Below are 27,543 nucleotides of genomic sequence, written 5' to 3' on the forward strand. Positions count from 1 at the left end.
AACTGGCTCAGTGACACATCCCACAAGCAGCAGACAGAGCACAAAGAAGGGCACAGGCAGATCCCTTTGTAAGAAGCTGCCAGCTGTCAGTCACACCTTCAGACAACTGGGCCAAAACACTTGCAACAGGGGGTGGGGATGAGGGAGCCCCAGGCTCTGACTGCCTGACCTGGAACTCTGTAGACATGGTGGGCACTTATCAGTGCTGCTCAAATGTAATTTTACTATAATACATAGAAATTGCTGTGTAAAAATATTCTTGAAAACTCAGTTTCTACTCACCTCACCTCAGACATGCAAAGCAACCAACGTTTTTCACTTCAAATGTTACATCTCAGTTGCTTGCCTGAGAAATGAACAATCTATGTCTCATTTACTTAAATACGGGTGTGGTAAAGAAAAAAAATTTAGTCACGGCATAGTGATTAACTCCATAGAAAAGTTCATTTATACAAAAAAGTCATAACTAGCAACCTTAATTCTGGTATCTTCTAACTTGAATTTGCAATCTCAATACTTCTTAAAATGTGCAATTTCACTTGAGACATCAGCTGGGTTTCAGTGGCCCTGTTTCTCTGTTCATCATACAGCAGCACTAATACAGCCCTATTACATAAGGTTGAGGGACTTTTTTAAAAAACGCCTTTTGTAATCACTTAGGAGTGCTTCCCACTAAAAAATTATATAATTAATATGTCACTCAGTTATTCACTCACGCTGATTTCTTTATAGTTATTTCTCCCACAGTACTAAGTGCTGGAATTTTCAGATTTACAGAAGCGTGAGAAGGATGCTCTGCATTTTGCATTACAGAGGAGTGAGACCAGAAATGACACTCAAATTAATTCTGCAGTCAACAGTCCTCGTGAAACTCCATCTATTACAGAAGGTAGATATCCTGGTGAGCAGGTACTGCTAAGATGATGACTGACTGACTGCGGTTCTTATTCCACTGCTTAGCTGGCATCTTGCTCTGCTCTGAATAGTGTTCCCCTCTACAGTCTGGGGATCTTTTGGAAATGATACACAGTCAAAGACATTGACTAATATAACAAATTCATTTTCCACAGAATATTGTTGTTAAGCAGACATTATGCTACAGGTGGCATAAGTTCACAGCATGTTACCAAATCTACTTTGTCGTCCAGACAGGGTAAGAGGTTTTTTTACCCATTGGAAACAACTGAAAAGCTAAATGTCAGGGTCACTCTAATCCATATACTAACTCGTGCTCCATAGCTAGGAAAGCTCACCAGTTAAATGCAATAATTTTGTTCAGGTTGAGCCTCCATTCAATGCAGGTTTTCTGAGCTTTTGCTTTTTGATTCCCCCCCCCCCCATTTTGCTTTGTTTTGAGGAATAGACTATGTGAGCTTTGTGTTGTCTGCTTTGGATTCATGCTATGGTAATACTTCTAAGCAGCGCATAAATATTAGTGTAGTTGGTTGTTCATGATTTATTCAATTTTTTCTTCAATGGTGACCCACAATCAGTAGTACAGTACTGAGTAGAAGAAAGAAAACAGCACTTCAATAGCATTTTATATAGCATTACTGCTAAGACTGTTAGATTTGAATACATTTAATAATAACAGTCTAGCCTTATATTTTATCTCTTTTTTTTTTTTCTTTTTTTTGCTAAGCTATAAAAACATCTAGTTAACTCTAAAACTATAATAATTTAATGTTATGGTAATTACATAAGCATACATTTATATATCTTTGGGTTTTAATCATTACCTCCTCCTGAAATAGTTCTATTCTTTCCCTATTTACCCAGTTGCAGCAACTACAAAACAAATTTATTTGTAAACAACCCATACAACAGTGCATGACAAACAAAGTATCAGGCAAGATACTAATGCAAATTAAACAAAACTAACTTTTACTTCAAAAATAAAACAAAATTTTGTTATAGAGAATACATAAAACTCCCCAAATTTGTCACTGAGTAGACAACTTAGAAAAAATATTAGCTAATGAACTAAAGTTGAGTTCTTTAAAGAATTCAGTACTGCCTCAAATTATCTCATGTTTCATTATCTTTCCATGTACTTATGACTGAAACCTTGCACATAGGCTGTAATTATATTGTTTTATTGCAGCAGTTGCCTTCAAATACTTGCTACAATTATAAGGGATTTGACACACCCAAGTTACCACCTACATAACTCTGAAGTGCGACCACCGCTCCAAACCTTCTTCATGGTCAATTTCATGCAACAACTCTATTGATTATATTGACTGTAGAACAGGGATATCCAGCATGTGGCACCTGTTCTCAGGCTACATTAAAATGCAGTAATAGTCATACCAGTTAAAGACTGCACAGCTAAGTGCCAGCTGGGCACTGATATTCAATGGTTCTTAGGAACACAGCTGATAATATATTAGGGAAGCCTAATACCTCTCTATAGTATGGAGAGTATGGATCTTGACTATCAGTATTCCCCCTTTAACTCTCAGGTGACATAAATTCAGTGATTAAAAAAAAAAACAAAACAGTAAGCCAATGGGTGGTTCCCTTCAGCAGTACTACTTTAATGACACATACGATTTAGAACATTGCACCCATGAGTCCTCTCTGGCAGCTTTCACAGAGAGCTCTCTGGTCCTTCCTGAATCTATCCCTCAGGTCAGGGTTTGGAATTCTTCGTTCACTTTCTACACTTAACGAGCTGAAAACCACTTTTCTTTCAGTTCATTTAATACACTATACACTCCATCAGTTCTTTATACAGTATGTCTGCAACACACATAAAATCAAAACCTTGTGAAAATATTTAATCAGAAAAAGTAATTTAAAGTGAAATTATTGAAATACCCCTTCTGTAAAGGAGTAATTATGAAAAAATATTTATGACTTTTTAAATGTGAAAATAAAGTCTAATAAAACCCTTGATCATTACATAAACACAAAAGAAAGTTAAAGCCACACTTAAACCTAATTTGAAGTCAAATATCACAATATTTATGTTGCCTACACACATACCAGTCTTAGAACATAATGTCTAGATGTTCATCCTTCTAGACCACAATTAGCAGTCCCACAACTGCTGTTCAGGAGACAACATCAGCCTTCCAAAAAGACAGCCAGTTTCACATTAACTTTTTGAATCCTGCAGATTTCTGTAAAATGTACAAAAACATCCACCAAAGGAATGTAATTCTTAAAAAAATCTCATTAAATAGTGAATCTGCTGACATTTTCATTTACAGTATTGAGTATACAAAATGAATAAACTACAATTAACCAAATTATCACAGGTCCATTGTAAGTCACTGTCATGTGAAAAAATAAGACTTAATTAAATACTCAAAATTTCAAGTTCTGCTTTTTCAAAACAATGCCCAAAGAGAAGCATGGGTAGATCTAGTTACTTCTTCAGCTCAAGGATATCAATGAAGACAGAAATATCGTTAATAAATATTAGACAGATTAAAATAACTAAACTGAATGTTATTACAGTATGAAGCCACAGAAGCCAAGTAAATCCTTGATGGTTTAACCAAGTCTGAAGACATATGAAGTGTGTAATTTTTAATAGATTCCAGTACATTATCAAAAAGATACAAAAAGTTATTAAAAAAAAAGTAACTGCTTCTACTCTTCAAAAGACAAGTTCCAAACTTGTTTTGCTAAAATGTCCATTATATATGGTTTTAGACTGCATGCTTATCTGCCCACACAAAAATGAAACCAAAGCTTTACAGTTTAAATTAATACACTTCTGAACAACAAAAGTTAAAGTAAGATGGTAAGGCTAGAGAGAAAAGGTCATTATGTCCAAGCCTTTCTTACATTCCACAATGGTTTCACCCATCTTAGAAAATAAGACAGTATTATGCATGAATTGAGGACAAAAATAATTACACAGTCTGTTCACATGCTAGAGAGATAGCTAGAAGGTGGTTTCCTTCATTCTAAATGTTTCCTACTCTTCAGGAAAGCACAAGCTTAATACCTTTGTTCAAAATGCATTTCCAACAGATGACAAAGATTTTCTGTCAACTGACAGGTGCTTACCACCCACTTCCTGACCTAGCCACTTGCTTTTTCCTCTCCCTTCTCAAACTGGTATAGATATTCAATTAGGTCAATACAGCTTATCAACTAGCAAAAATTTTTAGCCCACTGAACTGTACTCTCACATTAGCTGACCAAAATTTAGCTTTTCCTGTCCCCATTGTAACCCTGTAACATGGAATAGCACAATTTCCCAAAAGAGAAGTTTAGCAACTGTCCTAAATACATGTAAGCTGTATTGTTATAAAATGACGCAAATTGTCTCTTTTTATTGACGATAAGGAAGAATAACATCCAAAAAACCCACAAAACTAGCTTCCTGACTGATTAGGTTTGAAGAGGGTTCTTTACAAAGCACTCAAAGTTATGTAAGAATTAACAGCAGCAGCACACTACTTGTCATTAATATTCTCATAATTGTAGATTGCCAACAAAATGAAAATATCTCCAAGTATTCACTATTACACTTTAATCTTTGCACTGTATTATGACTTAAGAATTCATCCAGATGTGTCTCAAATGAATTTCACTACTTTCAAACAGGAAAAAGATGCCAAAACCACTGAGAAAATCCAGCCATTAGTGATGGAGAGAACAGGTATTTCAAACCTGTATGTTCCATATTTTGTGTCTAAAAAACAAGTTGTGGACCCTGTATTTACCATCTGAAGACGTAAAAAGCATCATCTCCACAGCCTACCAAGAAGCCATGGTCATCCAGCACAACTAATTTCAGAACCACACTATGCCTAAAGCCTGTAGTCCCATAACAGTTTAACCTATAACAGTTAACCTGAAGTACTACACAGCTTGCGATCCAGTTCACAGTTCCCAAAAGCAACAGGAAGTATCCAGCTTTAGTTTTCAGCTGGCTTAGCACTGAAACAGGTTGCCACAGCCATTTAAATCACCAGTAACTGTCACAAGGAAGGCAAAAAGCATGCCCACCCAGGGCTATGCGACTTGTACTAAACAGCAGGTCCTGTTTTCAGTTCTCCTAAGAGCAACCTGAGATACCTGAAGGAGTCAAATGTCCTGATGAGCAGGAGCATTCTGAGGCTAATTTTTAAAACTTCAGCAATACAGATGGATAGTTCCTTGCTGTACATCCAATACAGCCTTCAGAAAACAACAAAAATACCAATTTAAGAATACAAGTGATACCTTCAGGAGAAACTCAACATGAGCTCTCAGAAAAGTCCCCAGCGTAGAAATAATTATAGGTTTAGACCCAGTACGTAAGAGATTCTTGAACTGCCCTTAGTGAGAACACTGAAGAGCTGATTTGAATACCAGCAGTTGGAGGTAGCAAATATGAGCAACTTTTTTGTTTTTAATCATTATGATGAATGACCCAACAGAATTTAAATTTTGAATATGGGTTCGAAAGAAAAAACTTCAACAACTATTACCACAAAAACCTTACTTATATCAAACTTGTATACTTTTTACACCAATAAGGGATTGCAACAGCATGTAACTGATGTGAAGCCGTCAATAATCAATAAAAGCTTAAATATTTTTTTCCTCACATCAAGCACACAAAGCAAATTCACCATTTGGGGAAGGTTGAGATTCTTTGTCAACCAGGCTCTCAAATTATAGGCGATTTGCAAAAGCTGATTGGAATGTTTACAAGAAGTAAAACATTTACTTGCCTCTACCTCCAAAACTGTTGGATCATGGTTGTTTCTGGTCTTAAAGGAGACCTGAAAAGGAAAAAAAATTGGGCTTGTGCCCTATTTTGCTTCTTTCAGATGTTTAAGAGAGGCATTAAGAGTTGAAATTAGGGCTTTTATTTTACCCCATCATGGGTACAATATATTCCTTCTTTTCTACCCTTGAGATTGAAATCCCAAGAACCCATAATATAAGACAATCCAGTTAAGGGAAAACAATGCAAGAATCAACAGAAGCTAAGTCACAGAAGAAAGAACAAACTTCAGTTTTCTTTCCCTTCAGCCCGCAAACCTCACAGTATCACAGTATCACAGTATGTTTGGGATTGGAAGGGACCTCAAAAGATCATCTAGTCCAATCCCCCTGCTGGAGCAGGAACACCTAGGTGAGGTCGCACAGGAACATGTCCAGGCGGGTTTTGAATGTCTCCAGAGAAGGAGACTCCACAACTTCCCTGGGCAGCCTGTTCCAGTGCTCTGGCACCCTCACTGAGAAGAAGTTTCTTCTCAAATTTAAGTGGAACCTCTTGTGTTCCAGCTTGATCCCATTACCCCTTGTCCTATCATTGTTTGCCACCAAGAAGAGCCTGGCTCCATCCCCATGGCACTCACCCTTTATATATTTATAAACATTAATAAGGTCCCCCCTTAGTCTCCTCTTCTCCAAACTAAAGAGACCCAGCTCCCTCAGCCTTTCTTCATAAGGGAGGTGCTCCACTCCCTTAATCATCTTGGTTGCCCTACGCTGGACCCTCTCCAGCAGTTCCCTGTCCTTCTTGAACTGAGGGGCCCAGAACTGGACACAATATTCCAGATGTGGTCTCACCAGGGCGGAGTAGAGGGGAAGGAGGACCTCTCTCGATCTACTAACCACCCCCCTTCTAATACACCCCAGGATGCCATTGGCCTTCCTGGCCACAAGGGCACAGTGCTGGCTCATGGTCATCCTGTTGTCCACCAGGACCCCCAGGTCCCTTTCCCCTACACTGCTCTCTAATATGTAATCTCCCAACCTATACTGGAACCTGGGGTTGTTCCTGCCCAGGTGCAGGACTCTACACTTGCCCTTGTTAAATTTCATTAGGTTATTCCCCGCCCAACTCTCCAGCCTGTCCAGGTCCCGCTGGATGGCAGCACAGCCCTCCGGCGTGTCAGCCACTCCTCCCAGCTTGGTGTCATCAGCAAACTTGCTGATAGTACACTCAATTCCCTCGTCCAAATCGTTAATGAATATATTGAATAATATTGGCCCCAGCACTGACCCCTGAGGCACTCCACTAGATACTGGCCTCCAACTAGACTCCACACCATTGACTATCACTCTCTGGCTTCTCTCCCTAAGCCAGTTTGCAACCCACCTCACTACTCTATTGTCTAGACCACACCTCCTCAACTTAGCTGTGAGGATGCTGTGGGAGACTGTGTCAAAGGCTTTACTGAAGTCAAGGTAGACCACATCCACCGCTCTGCCATCATCCATCCACCTTGTTACATTCTCATAAAAGGCTATGAGGTTGGTCAAGCATGACCTACCCTTGGTAAAGCCATGCTGACTGCCCCTAATAAACCTCTTATCCTTTATATGCCTTGAGATGGCACCAAGGACAAGCTGTTCCATTACTTTCCCAGGGACAGAGGTGAGGCTGACCAGTCTATAATTACCCGGGTCCTCCTTCTTGCCCTTTTTGAAGACTGGAGTGACATTTGCTTTCCTCCAATCCTCAGGCACCTCTCCCGTTTCCCAAGACTTGGCAAAGATGATGGAGAGCGGTCCAGCAATGACTTCAGCCAGCTCCCTCAGCACCCGCGGATGCATCCCATCTGGACCCATGGATTTATGAATGTCCAGACTATTTAATTGCTCCCTAACCCAGTCCTCATCAACTAAAGCAAACTCCTCCATTGACCTGGCTTCATCCGAGGTCTCAGGGGTACAGGGCTCCCAGGACAGCCTCCGGCAGAGTAGACAGAGACAAAGAAGGCATTCAGTAATTCTGCCTTCTCTGTATCTTCTGCCACCAGGGCACCCACCCCATTCATCAGTGGGCCTACATTGCCTCTGGTATTAGTTTTATCTGCTATGTATTTGAAAAAGTTCTTTTTGCTGTCCTTGACCCCTCTCGCCAGCTGTAATTCTAAGGAGGCCTTGGCTATCCTAGCTGCCTTCCTACATCCTCTAACAGCAGCCTTATATTCCTCCCAAGTGGCCAGCCCCTGCTTCCATGACCTGTAAACTCTCCTCTTCTGCTTGAGCATACCCAACAGATCCCTATTCAACCACGCAGGCCTCCTGGCTCCCTTCAAGTTCTCCTTCACTGCAGTGACAAACACTACAAAATCCCTTTCTGGAGCTAAGTATTCCTACACTATCGCTACTGGTGATTTACACACAGTTTTATGAATTAACGTGTTTTATATATATATATAAAAAACCAAACAAAACACACCACCAAACCACCACCACAGTTAGAAGTCTGATTGAGAGTGTATTTTAAAATATACAGCAATGGGGGGGGGGGGGGCGGGGAGCTCAAGTCCTTTTCACTTTTCAGGGTCTCTTTATGTTTTAGAATAGTAAAATAAGCAGAAAACAATTTTTAGAAGTTCTTTGCAAATGGGGAAGCGTGAAAAATCATGAGCTGGCTAGCTATAAAAGGGAGATAAACATGACTTTCTCTTCCACTGCTAACATGCCTGTGAGACAGTCTGTATGTATGCTATAGTGATGCAGTTATCAGAACATAAAAGCTGCTGCAATGGTTTTCCTAGAAAAAAGGTGCCTTTCATCTGACAGCATGAAACTAATCTTAAAAAAAAATAAGTCAAATTCATATCAGATGCAAATGAGCAAAGAGGATAGCTTATGAGCAAAAGGATAGTTTGTTTTAACTAACACTCATTACTTTTGGGGCAACCATTATAGCTCATTAATTTTAAGCAAGATGGGATGGTGCCATGGAATGAGAATACTTTTCATCAAAAACTTCTCCCTTTACTGAATGAAATTAACGGCAAAATAGCGAACTAAGAGTTAAAGTAAAAACCATTTTAATGCAGACACTTATGTATTTCATACGATGGAATGTGACGGTGGAGTTCAACTCTGCAAGTTGAGTTTGTTTAACAACCAGCTATCACTGAAAATAGTGGTCCTGACTCTGCTACTTGCCCTGAGCTGCCCCTGCTACTTAAAAAATTGTGCAGGGACCGATGTAAGAAACTCCCAAACTCAATTGACTCCTGAAGATACACATGAAACAGCAGGAACGGATGTCCTCTGGCCTTTAATAGGAACTGAACATTAGATCAATCCAAACAGTGCCACACCACTCACAGAAAACCTTAAATAATTTGTGATAGCAAGAAGTTCTTGTCCTTTGAGGACTACTACTATGATTAACTTACAGAGCTGAGGCCTTACGCTGCTTAAGAGTGTGTGAGTCTCTTCAATTCTGCATAATTTGACAAAAACGTAAGTAAATCACAGAATGGCTGTGTTTGGAAGGGACCTCTGGAGATCATCTAAAGCAGGTTCACCCAGAGCAGATCACACAGAATGTGTCCAGGTGGGTTTTGAATGTCTCCAGAGAAGGAGACTCCACAGCCTCTCTGAGCAGCCTGTTCCAGTGCTTTGGCACCCTCAAAGTAAAGAGGTTTTTCCTCATATTCAGATGGAACCTCCTGTGCATCAGTCTGTGCCCGCTGTCCCTCATCATATCGTTGGGCACCACTGAAAGGAGTCTGGTCCCATCCTCTTGACATCCACCCTTGAAATATTTATAAATATTGATGAGATCCCCTCTCAGCCTTCTCTTCTCCAGGCTGAACAGACCCAGCTCTCTCAGTCTCTCCTCATAAGAAAGACACTAAAGACTCTTTGAATTAAATTCTGATTTAAGGACATCTGTGGTTATCTCAATACCCATTACACCACCCACTTAAGGAAAAGTGCGTTTATATTGTGTCAAAAATACCAATGACACTAAAATACCTTACTTTTTTAGTAATGTTTTTAATACTCTTTTTACTGTGCAATATATCCTACCCATACAACTATTTATCTTCATACACCATCCTACATAAGCAGCTATTTTATACAAAGCATTAAATCCCATTTAAATGTTATGGAACAGAAGTAGTTACTAAAAGACCTTTCAAAAGAGTTGAGAATGAAAGTACCCCAACTACCAGTTTCATTGCTATTCTCCACAATAATGCACAGTAATCTGAAAGAAATTTATCTTCTGCTGTAACTTACAAACAATGCCTAGACCATATACTCAAAGTTCTTGCTGCAAAATCATATAGTCTCACATGAAAAGGCTTTTTTTTTTGTGGTGTGTAGACAACCATACACAGTCCTGTAAGCCAAGCCATCCCGTGATACTGAAATCCATGCATTCTGCAACTTCTGTACATCCTAATATTCATCCCCACCTCCAAGTAACTACATAGCTCTTAACACCATAACAACTGTAACTGCTGGTATGAAGGCAGAGTAAACAGACTGGAATTCAAAGTAGTGGTAAAATATCTACCTTTGATACATATTACTCTTCGTAGCTGCAGAAAACAAGAAACTGTTTATAAAAACAGAAAATATATCTGTAAAAATCACCGATAAATCGGCATTTATGAATACGTTTGGGGGAAAAAATGCCTTCTGTTATAGTTGTCACTATTCTGTGGAGACTTAACACCTTATTCTTACTTTTCTTCTGATCTCTCAGGCCTGATCTTGTTCATCTCAAACCTGCTGCAGAATTTCATTTCCTGGTGCCGTTAGTGCAATCATGCTTCACTTCCTCTGTTCTCTTTAAAAATTCTTGAAGACAGTCTCAAATTTTTTGCACAAGTCAACATACTCCTTTTTCTTAAAACAAACAAACGAAACCTCCAAGTCATCCTAAGCCTGTTTAAGAAGTTTTTCTTAGCTAAGGTAATGTCAGTAACAAGACACACAACAAAAGCCCAGTACGCAAAATCATCAAAACTTGTTGCTGAAGACTCTTCTTGAATTCTGGATTAACAAGGCATTGGCTACTATAGAAGTGCCCCATTCACAGTAGGAGCAAAGCAACAGAATATTTTAAAAAAGATACTCAATTAACATTGAGTTATCTAAGATTACATGTAGGCAAACCATACTGGAACCCCAAAATTTTAGCTTGATTCTTATCGATAAACTATTTTCATTTTAGCATACACAAAATGTATGTATGAAGTCCATAATGCACAAATGGAAAAACTCCATAAATTCAACCTTAGTGTAAAATTGTTACATGCTTTAGTAGTATTCACATTATATGTATATACAATGTGAATATATATATATGTGAATATATATATATGAAGAATGGAAGTTTTTGTGATTTATATAAAACTTTGATAAATTGTTTCATTTTACTATATTGTAATTTTATTCAATATATCTTACTGTTATCCCTCTTTTAATACTCAAGCTTAACTCCAAGTAATTTTTTTTCAATTTCAGAGACTATGACCAGAAGGAATCATCAGGATGATCTAATCTGGCCTCCAATATATCATAAGCCATTACTTTTCAACAGAAAAAGAACTGCTCTGACAGTAATCATTATAAATTGGTTTAGAGCATATCCAAGGTCATCATAACTTGACTCTGCTAATATACGGAATTAAAGTTGGTTTCTAGATGGATTCTTGACATTTTCTTGAAGAGAATTCTGAATCACTCAAAATCTTATTAAAAAAAATTCTTCGCTTTGAGGCACAAACATTCCAAGGGCAAAATGGCAAGTTATCCTTACCTTCTTTCACAGTAAATCTTGATTTTTTATTTTTTTTTTACCCCTTAGAGAATCACATTCTCAACCATCTGACTAAGAAAAGTGAGAGACGGGATAAGGAACATAAATATCACCACTATCTACTTTAAAATCGTACGTAGTTGTGCTCAGAATTACCTCAGCAGAGTATACTTCAAATACCAGATGCATGCAAGTACATTGTTATGAAGCTAAAAGGTACGAATGTGAAACATGCTCTATAGGTCCCAACAATAAATAATATATTGTTTACATTCTCAGTTTTTTAGTTGCTGATTCTACATAGACAGGATCTAAGTCTGTTGCAAACTATGATTCATTGTGTACATCCAAAATAAAAACAAATTTTATGACACTTTCAGCAGTACTGTTTTCATAAGAGAGAAAAAAAGCATGTTTAGCAGGTGTATACACTTTTCAAATGACAAGTACTATCAGCTCAGATTATGGGGGGAATTAAGGGGCCTGAATTTTTCTCACGTGGTATGTAAACCCTGCCATCAGATGCTTAACAATCAGTACTTTTTTGGAGGACTATCTGGAGAGCTGGAAGTCAACTCACAGCTTCTAGACTTTTCAAGTCGTAAAGCTCCTTGGTAGAAGAAATTTGAGGATTTTTTTTTCCAAAGGTTACTGAGATAGTGAGCTTTTGCTACTTGAACAACTGTTTGACTTAAACCAACATTTTTTGTCCAAAAATGAAATTCAGAAAAAAAATGTTGATCAGGTGAGTACAAAACATTACCCAATTTGTTCCTTCCAGCTGGCATTTTTCAAATGAAAAAATAAAGTTAGACTGGAAGAGATTTTCCATTCAGTCTTGCACTTAGGAACCTCACTCTAGGCCACAATCAAATATACTGAAATTCCACCCAAGAGTGACTGCAACTCCTAGAAGGATTGTAAAGAACATAAAAAGAGTCTAGGAATGGCAATCGCTAAAGGAGAAAAAGTTCCTTTATTTTTCCACAGTTTAACACTAAAAATAATTTCAACACCTATATTTTCCTCTCTGCAAAAAGATCTGCATGTAGAAATTATGTAACTATACAGCAGATTAATACCTATTTAAAACTGACTACCACTTTGGTTTTTTTTAAGACGGAAATAGGAGGTTTCTCTAAAAGAAAATCCATGAAATAGTTCCTCAAAAATCTAACTCAAATGCATAAGGAAAATGCTCAAAAAAAGTTAGTAAATTATTTTCAAGGGACTAAAGTCAATGAAATGTAATCAGTTCGACTTAATTTAACCAGAAAAATCTAATAGGCTCATTATCTTTGCTTTACAAAGAACAAAAAGTACAATATGTCAATTTAAAACTATTCATTCTGGAAGAACATCATCCTCAGCTTTACCTGAAGTTGGGACTTTATACTGAATACATGAAAGTTTTTAAGGAAGCCTCAACAAACTAGCTTTGATGTTAGAAAAACTATCCACAACTGGACTGTGTGATGAAATTAAAACTCCACTTATTTTTTGTTACAGTGCAGAAGAAAGAAAATTGGAAAAACAGTTAAAGAAATTGACAGAGATCACTCTACTCCAAAATACCAGTTCATAAAACACCCTATCAAATTTTTATATAATGCTTATCTTGTTTACTTTGTATGAAAATGGAACTGTGTGGTGAGTAGTAACAAATTAACATTTATTGACTTTGTGAATAATCTAAAAAAATGTAATCAGTTGTGAAAATTTATTGCTAATTATATGCAAATAAATAATTTCATGAAATTTATCACTTAATATGTCCAGAAAAAACATTTACTTCGACAGAAAAGCAGACTACTTCAAAAACATGTCATTTATGAGATCTCATCTAAGCCAGGTTTTCTACAGTTTTCTTTCTGTAAACCACGATAAATTCACACAAAACTTTTTTTTTTTTTTAACTTGACTTTTCACTGCAATTTGCTTGCAGCCTATGAGATTTCAAAGTTCCACTAGCAAATAGAAGCTAGCTTTCTGCTCTTTAACAATGAGACTATTTAGGTTGTCAACAAAACCTCTCAATTTTTCCACACCTTTACAAAGCCTTTTAAGGTACTGTTTCACCTGTAATGATTTTTTTGTTATTTAATTCTAAGATTGTATCTAAGACTAGTCATTACTGCTAACCATTCAGTATGTGCAATATGCCTTCTGTACAAGCCTTATTAATTGTGTCTTATTATTGCAGGCAACCAATCATGCTTTCCAAATGTGACCTCTACTCACATAACAGCTGAAGCTCTGAAGTTCTAGTTGAATTCCCATGCATTGCCATATCCACAGAGATCTTCAAAAGAATTTCATTTACATGCTTTAAATCTGTTACAGTAACTACTCCCTTTCACTCACTGTTCCACATTTTTTGCCAAATTAGTCTAGCATCAAACATTCAGGTTTCACTCCAGAATAGAGCTGTTTAAGCTTGCTGAACAGGCATTCCTGACTTCCTAAGTAACCACATCATTCCTTAATTTCTTTGGATGAACTAAATAACAGCGTTTTAGTGTTATTGTAACAATTCTATAACCTTTCTTATTGTCCACTGAAGTTATTTGTACACTTTCAATTTTAGAATATTCTTCAGCATTGCTACATGAAGGAAACAAAGATCCACACAGATTACCACGTCTTTCTCCTACATTAACTTTCTTGCCTTACTCCTTCCTCCCTTGTTATTTCTGCTTAGATACGCAAAAAACAGCTGCTACTTAAAGAATCTGAAGGGTTCCCAAACACAATATTGCATTCAGTTTTTTCATATACTTAAAAAAGAGGAAAAGCTAATTATAAAATCTTGCAAAATCAGGTCTGCGGATGTTTCTTTATTAAAAAAACTATATTAACAGAAGCCAAAAAAAACCCAACTATGTTAGAAGCCATGCTTCAACTACTTGGAATAGAAAAGTTCAGGCAATAAATTTTATTAAAAAAAACAAACAAAAAACAAACAAACAAACCAGAAACACTCCTCCTGACAGGTAAGCAATGCAGTACAGTTTCAAAAAACAGTGCAAAAGGACCCGTTACGAAAGATGCTTCACACAGAGGAATGACATGGGACAGGATAGTGCAAGCATCTTTGAAATATATAACTTCCACATTACAGTTAAGGATTTTTTTTCCGAACTTCTACTATGAGCATATTAGTAAAATTAAATATTTCAAAATAAAAAATTAAAACCACCGAAACCTACCAAACAGCCTCACAACAAAAATACAAAACTCAATTTTCTTTACTGTCACTAGGTTCATGGGGAAAAAAACAAGCCACCTCCAAACAGCTGAAAAACTTCTGCTAATTTTCTTCACCTCACGTCTTCTCCACCAGATAAATGAGAGCATTATCACTGTTTAATACAAGTTTTAATTGAGTACTGTCACTGGTGGGAAGAAAAGTGCGGAACCACTACTTTCCATATCAAACAAAGCAGGTAATTAACAGCTATTTTGGCACAATCCCTTATCACCAAAATACACAACACTGTTAAGTTCTCTCAATGCCAATGCTTTGCTTCAACAAAGGAAAGCTGATGTTTCAGGGTCACATTCACTCCTTTAATACACAGGCATAAATTTACTGCTCAGTCGGACACCTATAATTAAACACAAGAAGAATATAATTCTGATATTCAGACAGGCTTGCATATGAGTGGGATATTTCCCCCTGTAAAGATGATTGCCTTTCATTTTTTGGTTTCAAGTAGCTACAGTTCACATGGTTTTGATTACACAGCAATTAGATATGCAAATATGAGAGATCAAAAAAAATGCTTTTTTGAATGTCAGATTGTAAGCAATCAAGCTTATTCTTTTCTCCTGTACACACAAGCTATTCATTAAATAGCTATTGTCTTAAAAACATTCCAACAGATTGCATTTATCAGGGTTTTAGAAGCAAATACTAGAGTGCACATTACCCAGAACACGGCTCATCAGGGAATGAAAACGATCTTACCATTAATTTAATATATACAAGACAGTGGTTAACTAAGATGGAACTAAATATCATATTCTTTTGGCACTTCTCCCACTACTGTTATGATCAATACCTAAGCTCACTGCATCTTCAAATTAACAAAAACTCACTAGTTTGTTTATCTAATGATACTGTGTTGGTAATATATTTTACAGCTAAAAATGCAGAATTATGGAATATCCATATTTTTTTTCATTGTGTATTGAAAATACATTCATATAAAGAAGGCCACTCAAATAATGTGGTTAGGGTAATTTTGGCAAGAATAAATGTTTTGATCCCCCTCTTTTTTGAGGTCTCTAAGATATGCTCTATTATAAGTGTAGATGTACAATTTAATGCACCTAGATCACATATCTAAGCTTGATTCTTTGTGACACATTTCATGAGGGCTCTAGAAGCAGCCCACAGTGTCAGAGGTCCAGTGCTCACAGGTTAAAATGGTGGGAAAGGATATTTGGCAGCAGCTCTGAAGAGCCCAGAAAAGCAGACCTACTGGAACATCGGATGGACTTGCCTATAAAATATTGTTAGCTACAACCACAGTGTGCCATCAACAGTCTGAATGCAGGCTCTCACAAGACTCTGACGAGGCAAGAACAAAATGGGATGAGGGCAGGGGTTGGTCAGTTGTTTCTCTAAATGATTACAAAATCACCTGCAAGCTAACAGGAGGGAAAAAAAAGATCCCTAGAAGCAAGCATGTGTTTTCAGTGTCTCAGCTGTGAGGAAATGTACACTAACAAAATAAGCTGAAGCAGCTCTTTCCTAAGGCTTAGCTTTGAAGCCGGGTAACTGAAGTAAATAAAAAGCTTTCCTAGTTGATTCCATGATTGTCAGCCACCCTTCAAGATGTCTCTCGCAGGAGCACAGGTCCTTTTTCAAGGTCAGGAGAGCAGCAAAAATTACATGAAATGCCTGACTCAGAGGTTTGTTTAAAAATCTGAAAAAAAATCAGCTAAACATGGAAGCCCAGCTGTAGGCCCTGAAATGTTCTGGAAACTCAGATGCAAGGAAAAGCTGGAAAGGCTTTTTACAATAACTGACATTTGTGAGTTAACACAAGAATATATGTGACAAATCATTTGACATTTTGAGGGTCTTCAAATTTGCTTAATTCCTTTCCTTTAACTGTTAAACTTGATTTTCTCTTTCCTTCCTCTTGCAATAAAGAAGCATTATTGAACCAGTCAGTATGGCAAAACTCATTGCTTGTGAGCTTGCTGTTGTTGCCCATGCAATGTCTATACCCCTTCTGTTGCTTCTTCCCCAGGGGTCACAACAAACAACTGCTTGAGGAGTTGGAACCCCTGCCCAATACAGCCCAACATATGGAACTGTACTGCTGACACGGGAACCCAAATATTCCTTGCCAGTGGTGCCCCTGCAAACACTCCCTCATCTATCATGGGATTCTCCAAGGAAGACACTGGAAAAATCCCGTATCTACTACTGTGAAAGGCCAGGATCTGAAAAACACACTCAAAATGCCAGATTCTTGCCAGTTTCTCTATCGTGCCAGTGGTACAGCATTATCTAGTCAAATTTACCATACTTAATACGCCAACTGGCAAAACCAGCTAATTGCAAAGTGGGTTTAATAGGAACATAAGTAACAGAGCAAATATGATTCATTTTAAACCACTGCACTTTATTCTACCTGGTAGATTATTCTGTAAGTCATTAAACACTCATTCAATTAGACTGCAAATAATAGTTCTGAAGCCTGCAGTAACCAAATAAAATTAGACTTCCTTAAGAGAGCTGAAACACGTAATCAATACGGAATGTGTTTTTTCTCTTCAAAATGTTTGTTTTTTCACGTGTATATAGAAGACATGGCAAATTCAAACTGATTCTTCTTAGAAACAAAGAAGGGGTGTTTTGTTTTTTAAAGGGAAGTTTTATTGTATTACCAAATTAACTATTCCAAAAAGATGCATTTCAAGCCAAGTTGAACTTATTGTTTAAAAGGCTGGATACTGAAAAATTCCGCTAGTCAGGCTGCAAACCCCAATTTTGGCATTTGCAGCAGCCTTGTTTCCTAACCACATATTGACTAATTTCCAGATTAGCTTCTGTATTTCAAACCACATTAATGACTATAAAATTTATCACTTATTTTGGCTTGCAACACAGTTTACTTTAAGACCTTTTTTGATTAATGCTGTTATGACTCAGTGTGAGTTAACAGATTTAAATTCTAGGTCTTTTTGTCAGTCAAAATTTAGGTGATCATTCAATTCCAGAGTTGTCAACTCGAAACATAAGAGATTGTTTCACAGCCACCTCAAAGACTTCTTGGTCATTTGAAGGTCACTTACTCAATAGATGGAGAGGAAATACAACATATGCTATCATCTCAAAACAATCGATACTTTTCTCTATAAAATTTCATTCTAAATCTTAGATTTCTTTGACAGCCACTAGCTTTTATTTTTTCAAATTACATATTACAGTATGTTTTGTCAGTTCAGCAAGCTAGTTAAAACAAATGCCCCGCAAGACCCCCAGCAAGCTATAAATTGAATTTTCTTGAATACATATCCTTATATATATGTGGGCATTTGAAATCAGTAGTACTGCATCTTAAGTGGCGCCCAAATAATTTCACCACGTGGATCAACGAAATCAGTCAGATACTTCAGGTGAATTCAGACAGTCAGCTAAATGGGGTTTGGCATTCCAATCCTTTAGCAACATCTGATTGCCAGGGAAGCATTAATCATTTCTGTACACAAGCAAGATTAAACTATCCAGGTATTCATTTAAAAAAATACTCCAAACTGTACAGAAGCAGTGCCAGAGTTGGCATTAATGTGCTAGGGGTCCCATCTTTCAAAATCCTGCTTCTTTCTTATTCAAGACAAACATCTAATTGCTGAAGTGAACAGCAACTTTCCCACAGAACGGACCAGGTGCTGTCAGCACTTCTTTCCTTACACTTCCAAGCACCACCACAGCAAAAACATTCTGCACCAATAAATTAAGGTACATGATCACACTAAGGAAAAAAAAAAGTTTGCCTATGCCCAAATCTCAGGATCTGTTGTCCAGAGTTTTAAGATCCTACAGATAGAGAAAAAATACTGAGAACTAAAAGACCATGTTCATGCTTTGGGCAGGATTTTGGAAACTGTTCCCAGAGCTCCAGACTGTGGAAATGACACATGTACAACACAGACCATATCAAGAGAGGACAGCAGAATAGAAACACGTCTTTTCAGCTTTTCATTCATAACACTGGAGTATGATCTTCCTGACTATCAAGCTGGAAGAAGTTTTCTTAAGATAAACTGATATCACTAGTGTTAAAAAAAAAAAAAAAATATCCAACACCACAATACCAACACTAAAAGAACAACATTTCAAAAAAACCTCCAAATAATTTAATGACCCAACACCAAAACATCCACTGCCTTTTTGCCTCCACAAAACGTTATCCTCACCGGAAACAGTCATACCAAGCTTGTACCCTGGCACATGGTCAGAGAAGTGTAGGGAAAGACTGGGAAAAAAGTAACACCTACACCAGACTTATTAACCACAGAAAAATTTTTTTTACAATTTACATTAGTATTATATCAAAACACTTGTATGCACTCACTGGCCACATCCCAGATCATGTCCCATGACTCATTCCTCATGCCACATCCATGAATTACCTACAGAAACCTCCAGTCAGGTCCCATGCAACTTCGGTATCTGCTCTCCACACACCTTCGCACCCTCTGCATCTCTGCAAAAGCTAATACATTCAGAGTTCACATTCCTATAACTTCTAGGCAAGTAAACAGTGCAAATTCACCAATTGCCCTGACCCTTGGGAAATATTTTTATGTTATTTTTGCTGTTGGATTTTTTCTTTCCTTTCAGACAGTCTTCTGAATGTTAAATGATTTTAATTGTTAATTAGTAGTATGAGAAGTCTGTCATTGATTTGTCTTATGCCTCATGTTATCTTCCTTGACTGAATTACTCATGTCCCCCAGTTGCAGAACTGTTTTAACTCCCCTGTTTATATCATTCACTACCTTCATGCCAATATGTAAAGTGTTGCTAGAAACCAAAACTGAGTTTAGTGCACTTCCACAGCATCTCAGTATTTTCAGGGGATAAATGAAGCACCATGGAAATTAACCCTCATTTTTTTAGAATTATTAATAAAGCACGTGACAATTCAGAAGGTCAGTGAGGACCAAGATGAAAACAGACAGCCAGAGGAGATCTCCTTAAGGAACTAAGAGGAACCATGTCAGTGCAAGGAAAATAAATATAACTTAGGAAACAAGGTAGAAGATCATGAGAGAGGACCAAAAAAATTGACCAAGTTCAAAACAAAAGGAACAGAATCATTAAGAGAGACAAAGATATCCATGATCTTACAAAGACTCAAAGAGAAAAAAATTTCCCATAGCTCTTGCTATGAAAATATAACTACTCTGTAAACTATTTTGGATTGTGCACTATACTCCCATGCATATGTTAATTCTACAGAAATATTAGTTCTTCCCACATTAAAACATCCTGGTGCTTCTCAGCAATTCTGTGGCAAATCCATGACATTTTTTACCAGCTAGACACCTCTTCCCTGTACTTACTCTATCCATTCTCATCAAGTTTTCTGCATAATTCTATAACATCCTCTAATGAAAGCCACCAAGAATTAGGTATTCCCATTGTTTTCTTACAGCCATAGTCTTCCCGCTACTTCAACTGCCAGTTATTCCATTCTGTCAGGCACACATGAGCTATTCCCTGAATAAAATCCCTATTTTGGAGATTTTACTTCCCACATCCAAAATCACCTAATGTTTTCTTCATTTCAGGGTATTGATGTTAGAGGACAAGATTTTGGTTGTCTCATAGAATATGGTACTGAATTGATTTACGACGCAAATTACATTCAAGATTTACTCGCATTAACAAATTTGCCAAGCAGGCATGAAGACTGCATGTTGTGTGTGTTCCATATCAACTCTGCAGCACTTAACAATCAAATCAGATAATTTACAAAGAATGTCAGATTCCATTAAGTTAAAGAGTCTCCCAATGAGTTCAGTACCAGCCATTGCTAAGTGTTCTGCTAACGCAAGAGTAGAAAGCTTTCTTTAACAGAAAAACAGATTCGTGTACCTGGTCTTAACAAACATTTGAGGTTTTCATCCCTTCATACAGGTCCTCAACACATACTTCAAATTGAGTTATTACTTTTAAACACGTTTTAAGATATATTCACAGTGTGTATGCACTTCAGTGAGTCCTACATTCATCAAAACATTCCTCATTTACTGCCCAAGCAGATGTGAAAAACGGGAATAATTAGCAGACAGAAGCTGGTAATTATTCTCAGAAAAGGCTAATAAAAATGTGTAATTGTCTGTCAATAAATCCCTCTGTCTATCTGGAAAGAGTAAAGACCAACAATAAAATATTGCAACTATAGCTGGATAATGAAGTAAGGATACTGTCCCACTGTATACCCCTTAACATCCAAATAGTGACTTGAATTTCATTCACAAGCTCAATATACTGTACTGCAGGCCATTCCTAGCAAAAGGGTAACCTGTGATTAATAAGATCTATTTTAATCCAAGGCAAGGCAAGACAGGCTAACAGAGAGCCAGCAGATCTGAGAAAAGTGGAAAACTGTCACCACCTAAAACCAAGTTTAAATGGCAAACCACTCAGACATTTGAGGAATTACAATTTGTGATTATCACAGAGCTGACTTTTCCAAGTTGAAAAGGAATCCAATAAACACTACAGATCACTTGTTTCTATCTGGAAAACAATAAAGTAGCAGAAAGTCAAATATCTCTGTCTTCTAAATGTTCATGAGTAATTTAAGTATTTAGTTTCAGCAACAGTGGTATCTTGTTTTCTGCTTACTCTTTCGCTCCTATCAGTCTCAATAAAATTGCTAAATCTGACCCCAAGGAGCCACATCCAAGACAGTAAACAACGACATGTATTCTACCTGCCAGCAGCACCCCCCAAAATATGGAAAACCAATACCTACTAGGGAAACAAAGAGGCACGCTGCTTTCCTTCCTGGATCAGCAGGTGCTGCCCCCATACCTCCATTCAGCAGGTGCAATCTTCGGGTAGGATGGGGAAATTCCTGTGAGCCTCAAACTAAGTACAGTCTTTCCCACACAGAAATCCAAGCACAGTTTCACGATACTCAGCAAACACACTCAAAATGCAACCCCGAACACAAGTTATTTCTGGTAGGCAAGCTTATAATAGCACAACATTAATTCTTTAAAAAGTTCCAAAGAAGCCAAACACAAAATCATCCACTGAAGGGCATCCCAAGAGATTAAGGTTACAGCCTTGAAAAATCTAGAATCCAGTTTAGTGGTGCTGATAAATAAGAACAGTGGTAAAGTCTGCAAAACCACTAGTTGTCCTTCAAAGCATATCATGAAGATATCTATCATTTGTGGAATCTCATAAAGAATCAATTCCCTCATTTTAAAATTAGATAACGCTTCACCACTACTACCCCAGCAAGAGAAGATTAAAATTTTAAGAAATCATAACTGGACGTAAGAACACCCACACCATGTTAAAAAAAAAGTCTCACCTGGTTCAGTAACTTGTTTCATCTTTTTCTGCTAAATAAGTGTGGAAAAACTTTCAGGTTACAGTAGATTTTCCTTATTTAAACTATTCACTTATTTCACTACTTTGCTAGACAAAGTAAAATGTAGATAGATGTTTGCAGACAATTTTGCCAATACCTCAAAACAACTCAGTAAGAATTGCCCCCAAGCCTTTCAAAACTTCTATTCAAATGCCAGATTCAAACAGCTGTGAGCTGTATGTAGCCTTCTCAACTTTTTATAACATGATTAACACCCTCGGTGCTTCCCACCTAACAAAAGCTTAGGAGTAATTTTGCAGACAGACAGTTTCTACCATGGTGCAGATTAAGATGAGTCATTTACTGTTCAACAGACACAGAATTCCATTTAATAAAACAGAGACCTGTTCATACACAGATGTTCATGCAATGCTTCAAGATTCCCTTGATATATACTTTTTCCACTACACTTCATGCTACTTTTCTCCAATTTCAAGATAATCTAGATACTCTTGCCTCTTGATCATGCTCACAGGAAAGTGAGAGAAAAACACACAGAAAGTAAAGTATAGTTTAAGTTGGCTTCTACCAGCATGGCTTTGATTATACTCCTTCAGTCTACAGTTTCCAGTGTCTTTAACAAAATACTTCCTTGATGCCATTAAATTACTTATTTCCATAACCAGTTAACTATTTACCAATTTAAGTGCTGTCAGAGCAAAGTGACATATAATCATGTTTTGATATTAAAGCTAATCATAGTCAAAGGGTTCAGCTACTTTTCACGTTACGTAAGAAAAGGCATCTTAATAGCGTAAAAATCTGCTCAAAGCTGCAATTTTGTGTTGAGCACATGTAGAAATATACCAAATCTATACTGGACACATATGGTATGTAGCCAATAAAAAGCAAAAGTACGTATTAAATAAATCTATCTAAAAGATGCATTGCATCAGACACATCTCAGTAATATTTTTTGAGAGACTAATATTGCTTTGCAGTAATTCTTAAGGCCCTAAGGCACCTAAACTTTTCTGTTCTTCAAAATAAAATCATTCTGCTCTTGAAAGAGCATTCCTCAGACCGTTAAGTGAAAAGTCTTTTGCAATAAATTACTTCAAATAAGAAGTATTTGTCAAATCTTATATAAATGTTCAGGAAAACATTCCCTTGTAAAATTCACAGACCCATACATAACTAAGCTAATTGTGCCTACGCTGTATTCTTCACTACTGTCAATGTGAACTGACCATTTTTTTCTTAAAGAAAAGATGCATGCAGGTAAGATTGCAACGATGATACTCTAGAGACTCTGGACTACAATACTCCCATAAACAGGCTTAAAAGCTTTCCGTCAGAGGTAATTCAAGAAATAACATTTGTTACCTTCCACACTGCTGCCTTTTGGATTTCCTGAAGTACAGTTTCTAATAGACAGCCTTTAGCATTTAGTTATGTAATTTAACCAGTAGCTTACCATGAGGAATTTATTTATTTTTTTTTTACACTATTAGCTAATAGTGTAAATTCTTAATCTCTTCAGAGGGTCACTGCTCCCAGAATACCAGGGATATAACTTCAGATGATAATAATAATAATAATAACAACAACAACAACAACAACTATTATTATTATTATTAACAATATCCAGTTTTATAACCTCCTGCATTCAAAATAAGTGGTTACAAATGCAATAAAGATTTTAAAATCAGAAAAACCTATCTTTAAGTAATCACTACTGAAAAAATACTACAAGGAGCCAAAATTACTTGCATTACATCTTATGTTTTACAATGAATCCTCTAAGAAGGAAAAGTGATATCAGCCACCAAGTATATTCTTAAATGTGTTTGGATTCTAACCTAGAGGGTTTTTCTTCACCACACAGCTACATCTGAATCCTCATACAGCTTAATAAGGTACATTCTGCACTGGCAGTTATGATATGCTAAATACCTAAGTTCAGCAGTACCTTTACATGAATACGACTTTTTTGTTTGAAGTTAGTTTAAGAAAAAAAGGCCAATTACTACAGTAATTAAAAAACAAGTATGAAGAAAGCCTCCTGAGTTTGATGGATCAGTCTGAGAAATCAAACTTAATGCAGGCACGCATACTTATGAGAAAGTGTGTTTAGTGGAAATGTAACTGTAGAAGATGCTAGACAATGAACTTAATTTGTTCCTTTAATACTGCATTCTGAATGCCTTAAGTAATTCTCTATTAGAAGTTTATAACCTGAATGCAGTAGATTCAGGAACATGTCATACAGGTAATATCTCAATCTCAGCTGAGCAGCCTGCTCATAAAATGACTTTTAATGAGTAGTCACAGAAGCAGCAGTTACCAGTGAACGTAACCATCCGTTTGGCAGCCTCTCAAACAGACAAGTTGCAGCTTTCATGTGCAACGGAAGTTAACAAAACATCATCCATGAGATCCAGCATGCTGAACTGCCACTCCACACTACCTCAGCCAACAAGTTTCTGGTAAGTAAAAGTCAATTCATTTTAACAAATAATATGCTTAATGATGGTTATTGAACAAGGGATACTGACAGTTATAGTTCTACATGTAGAAGTAAGAATCTCACCTCCAGAAACCCCATGGGCATTGTCAGAAAGGGACATATGTGTGCGTGTGTGTGCACACATGTGTGTGTGTGCATGCGTGTGTGTTAAGAGGACAGTCAGTCTGGTGACGTATTATTTCTATGTAGTTGCTTTTCACTTTCACATGCCGACATCCCCAATGACTTAAAAGATTTTTTTTTTCCTGGTATTCCTAATGTTACTAACAAATATTCAAACCCTGCCTTTTCAGCTAGTTACAGAATTAATTTTAAATTGCTATTCCAAACTGTGGTCATGATTTCTCAAAACAGATATATCAAATTGTCAAACAGAAGCAGCATGCTTGTGTGTAGAGGGAGACTGAAGAGGCAACAGGCCTAAGCCATACAATTTATTCCCATAAGACAAGAATAATGATGGCTGGTCAACCCCTTCATTCCGAAACAAAGAACAACTTTACCATTTGCTACCATATGCTAAATATATTCCGTTTCAACATATGTTTGAGCACCATAGATCTGTTATTTGTTCACACATAGTACTTTTCGCTGAATGTGAAAGTTGAGCATTCTATAATTAAGGTAGCAATAATAGGGCTTGTTTAACAAGATGCACTACCGGGTGCATATTATTTAATGTCGGTAACTCTATAAGCTAAACTGAATATTTGTTAAGACTTTCCACTCGAAATCAAAGCATATCTGACAGCATTTCAGAGACTAAAAGGTATTAAAATATTACAAATACATAATATTTCAATTCTATACAGCATATAGACATAGTAAAATATCCTGATCACAAGACAGTTAAATCTTTCCACTCTAACCTTTTCCTCAGGCTTTGCATAGGTACCAAGGATAACTTTTTAATTCCTTTTTAGCCGTACTATTAAAAAAAACATACCACACTGGAGAGTCCAAATAAATGGAATTATCTATTTACTGTGATAACTCTGTACCAGCCAAACGTCAAGATAGCTAGTAATGGAGAGCTTGACTTTCATGAAACCTTAAGTAATTTCTGCTTGTGAGGTGAAAAGTCACGTAGGAACAAGGAAGCTGTAGGTCACAAATCACAAAGCAATTCGAACGATCTAATATGTAGCAAGGTCCAACAGATTTGAAGCTGTTGCAGTGGATGAAGGCAGAGTTGTTCAAATTTAGAACTGCATAGCTGTGTGCCTTTCTCTTTCAAATAACCAATTACAAGAAAAAAAGTTCTGCATATCATAATGAGATGCTTCCGCATCAAGTAAAAACAAATGATGCCCCCTCCTCACACATTGTTCTAGAGAAGATTCTTGACAAAAAGAAATAGGAAAAAACAATGTAGTTGAGCAAGACTGCCATAAGCCAGCAGCCTGATGCCATAAAGCTTCATATCCCTCTAAGTGAGACAATGGCAGTCAATGTGTTCAAGATCAGAGATGTGACTCCCTATGGGTGTGTCAATGTTTTACAGAATTCATGTGAGACAAGGGAAATGACAAAAAACAATGTTTTGCTCATCCATCATCAGACAGTCTTCCCTTTTTTAAAGCAGTATTCTTTGATTGGTCTGAAAATAGCTAGTTTTCCTCACTACCAAATGAGAAGTGCATTCATACTAAGCAAAAAATGTCTTGGTCCTAATAAAGTCACACATTCATTAGCTTTTGATGAATGCCTGCAACCCCTCTCCCCTCCTCAATAATCATCTTCAAGTACCTCCAGGCTCTAATCACAATATTCTCAGTAATTAAGGTTTTGATTTTAAATTTGTCTAAAGCTGCCTAGAGAGACATTCAGATTACCAGCTGAGCCTCAGATACAAATGATGTGAGGATCCCCTTGCTTTCTGGGGGAAATCTGTCAGCAAGTTTCAAGATTTGATGCTAGTTCAAGTGATTTGGCCATGTGACAAAGTTTTCTAATTCATTACTTCTGTTCATAGGCATGAACTGGAGTAAAATTTTCTACAGAGCAAATCCGGATGGTTTGTTTTCCAGCATGTCAGTTTTTGTATTTTCTCTTGGATTCTGCAACCACTAGCAAGGTAGGAAGAAAAAAAGCTGATGGACAGTTTACTTCAGGTGATGGTATTTAGTACCATGCAGCTGTCACATTACAGTTTGACACTGGTTTAGTAATTAATTCCTTCTCACATTGTACTTACAAAATATACATACAAATTAACCTGCATTTCAGAGCAATCCAGTCAAAAACTGGAAAAAACTTGAATACTCACTTTCCTAAATAACGTTGACCCTAGATGAAAGGTAAGGGTAACCTAACCTTCAGTGCAAGAATGCTATTTATTACTTCCATATTTTACACTTTGATGTGCATTAGCATTTTGAAGTAGAACCTGCAAAGAGAAGAGTCCCTGGAGAAAATAAAAGGTGGTTATCATTAAAAGGTACTGACTGCCAAGGAAGTTGGTCATGTTGCACTGCAAGACTATGGCGTTCATCTGTAAGTATAATTTATCTGGAAAAGAGGCAAGAGGCAAGAGTCAATAAGAAGTGTACTTAGTCCCCACACTGCTAAGTGCCAGTTGTTCTTACTTTAGTCTGTGATCACCATGTCCCAAATATGGCTTCCAATTTTTTATTTTTAGAAGAAACATCTTATTGAGAAGCAACACAAACTGTACCATAATAAATTATTATGATAATCTTCTTACTGTAGCAACAATGGTATAGCAACAAAAAGTCCCGTCTGAAAAAGCTGAACTACTGACTAATACCAGTCACCTCAGGAAAGCAAAAGAGCTATAGAAAGATTAGGAACATATTTTATCACGAAAATTATTTGGTACTCAACACTGGTTTACAACCAATATTATATTACTTGGTATTCAAATATACTATTATATGACTCAAATATATTAGATGATGTAATATTCAACAAAA

The 27,543-nt window shown here is 36.9% G+C and overlaps 1 protein-coding gene across 7 annotated transcripts in view; it reads right to left on the reverse strand.

Moving 5' to 3' along the window:
* Positions 1-27,543, reverse strand: part of QKI (QKI, KH domain containing RNA binding) — a 159,209-nt gene that overhangs the window by 63,862 nt on the left and 67,804 nt on the right. For 4 of the 7 annotated variants that reach the window (XM_082047997.1, XM_082047998.1, XM_082047996.1 and 1 more), the window contains exon 4: positions 5,685-5,735. The exons of the other annotated variants lie outside the window; for them this stretch is intronic. In XM_082047997.1, coding sequence (XP_081904123.1) covers positions 5,685-5,735 — 51 coding nt within the window. The remainder of the gene's footprint in view (positions 1-5,684; positions 5,736-27,543) is intronic. 7 annotated transcript variants of the gene reach the window in all.

This window comes from Streptopelia decaocto, assembly GCF_964273445.1.
Source record: "Streptopelia decaocto genome assembly, chromosome: 3".
Lineage (NCBI taxonomy): Eukaryota > Metazoa > Chordata > Aves > Columbiformes > Columbidae > Streptopelia > Streptopelia decaocto.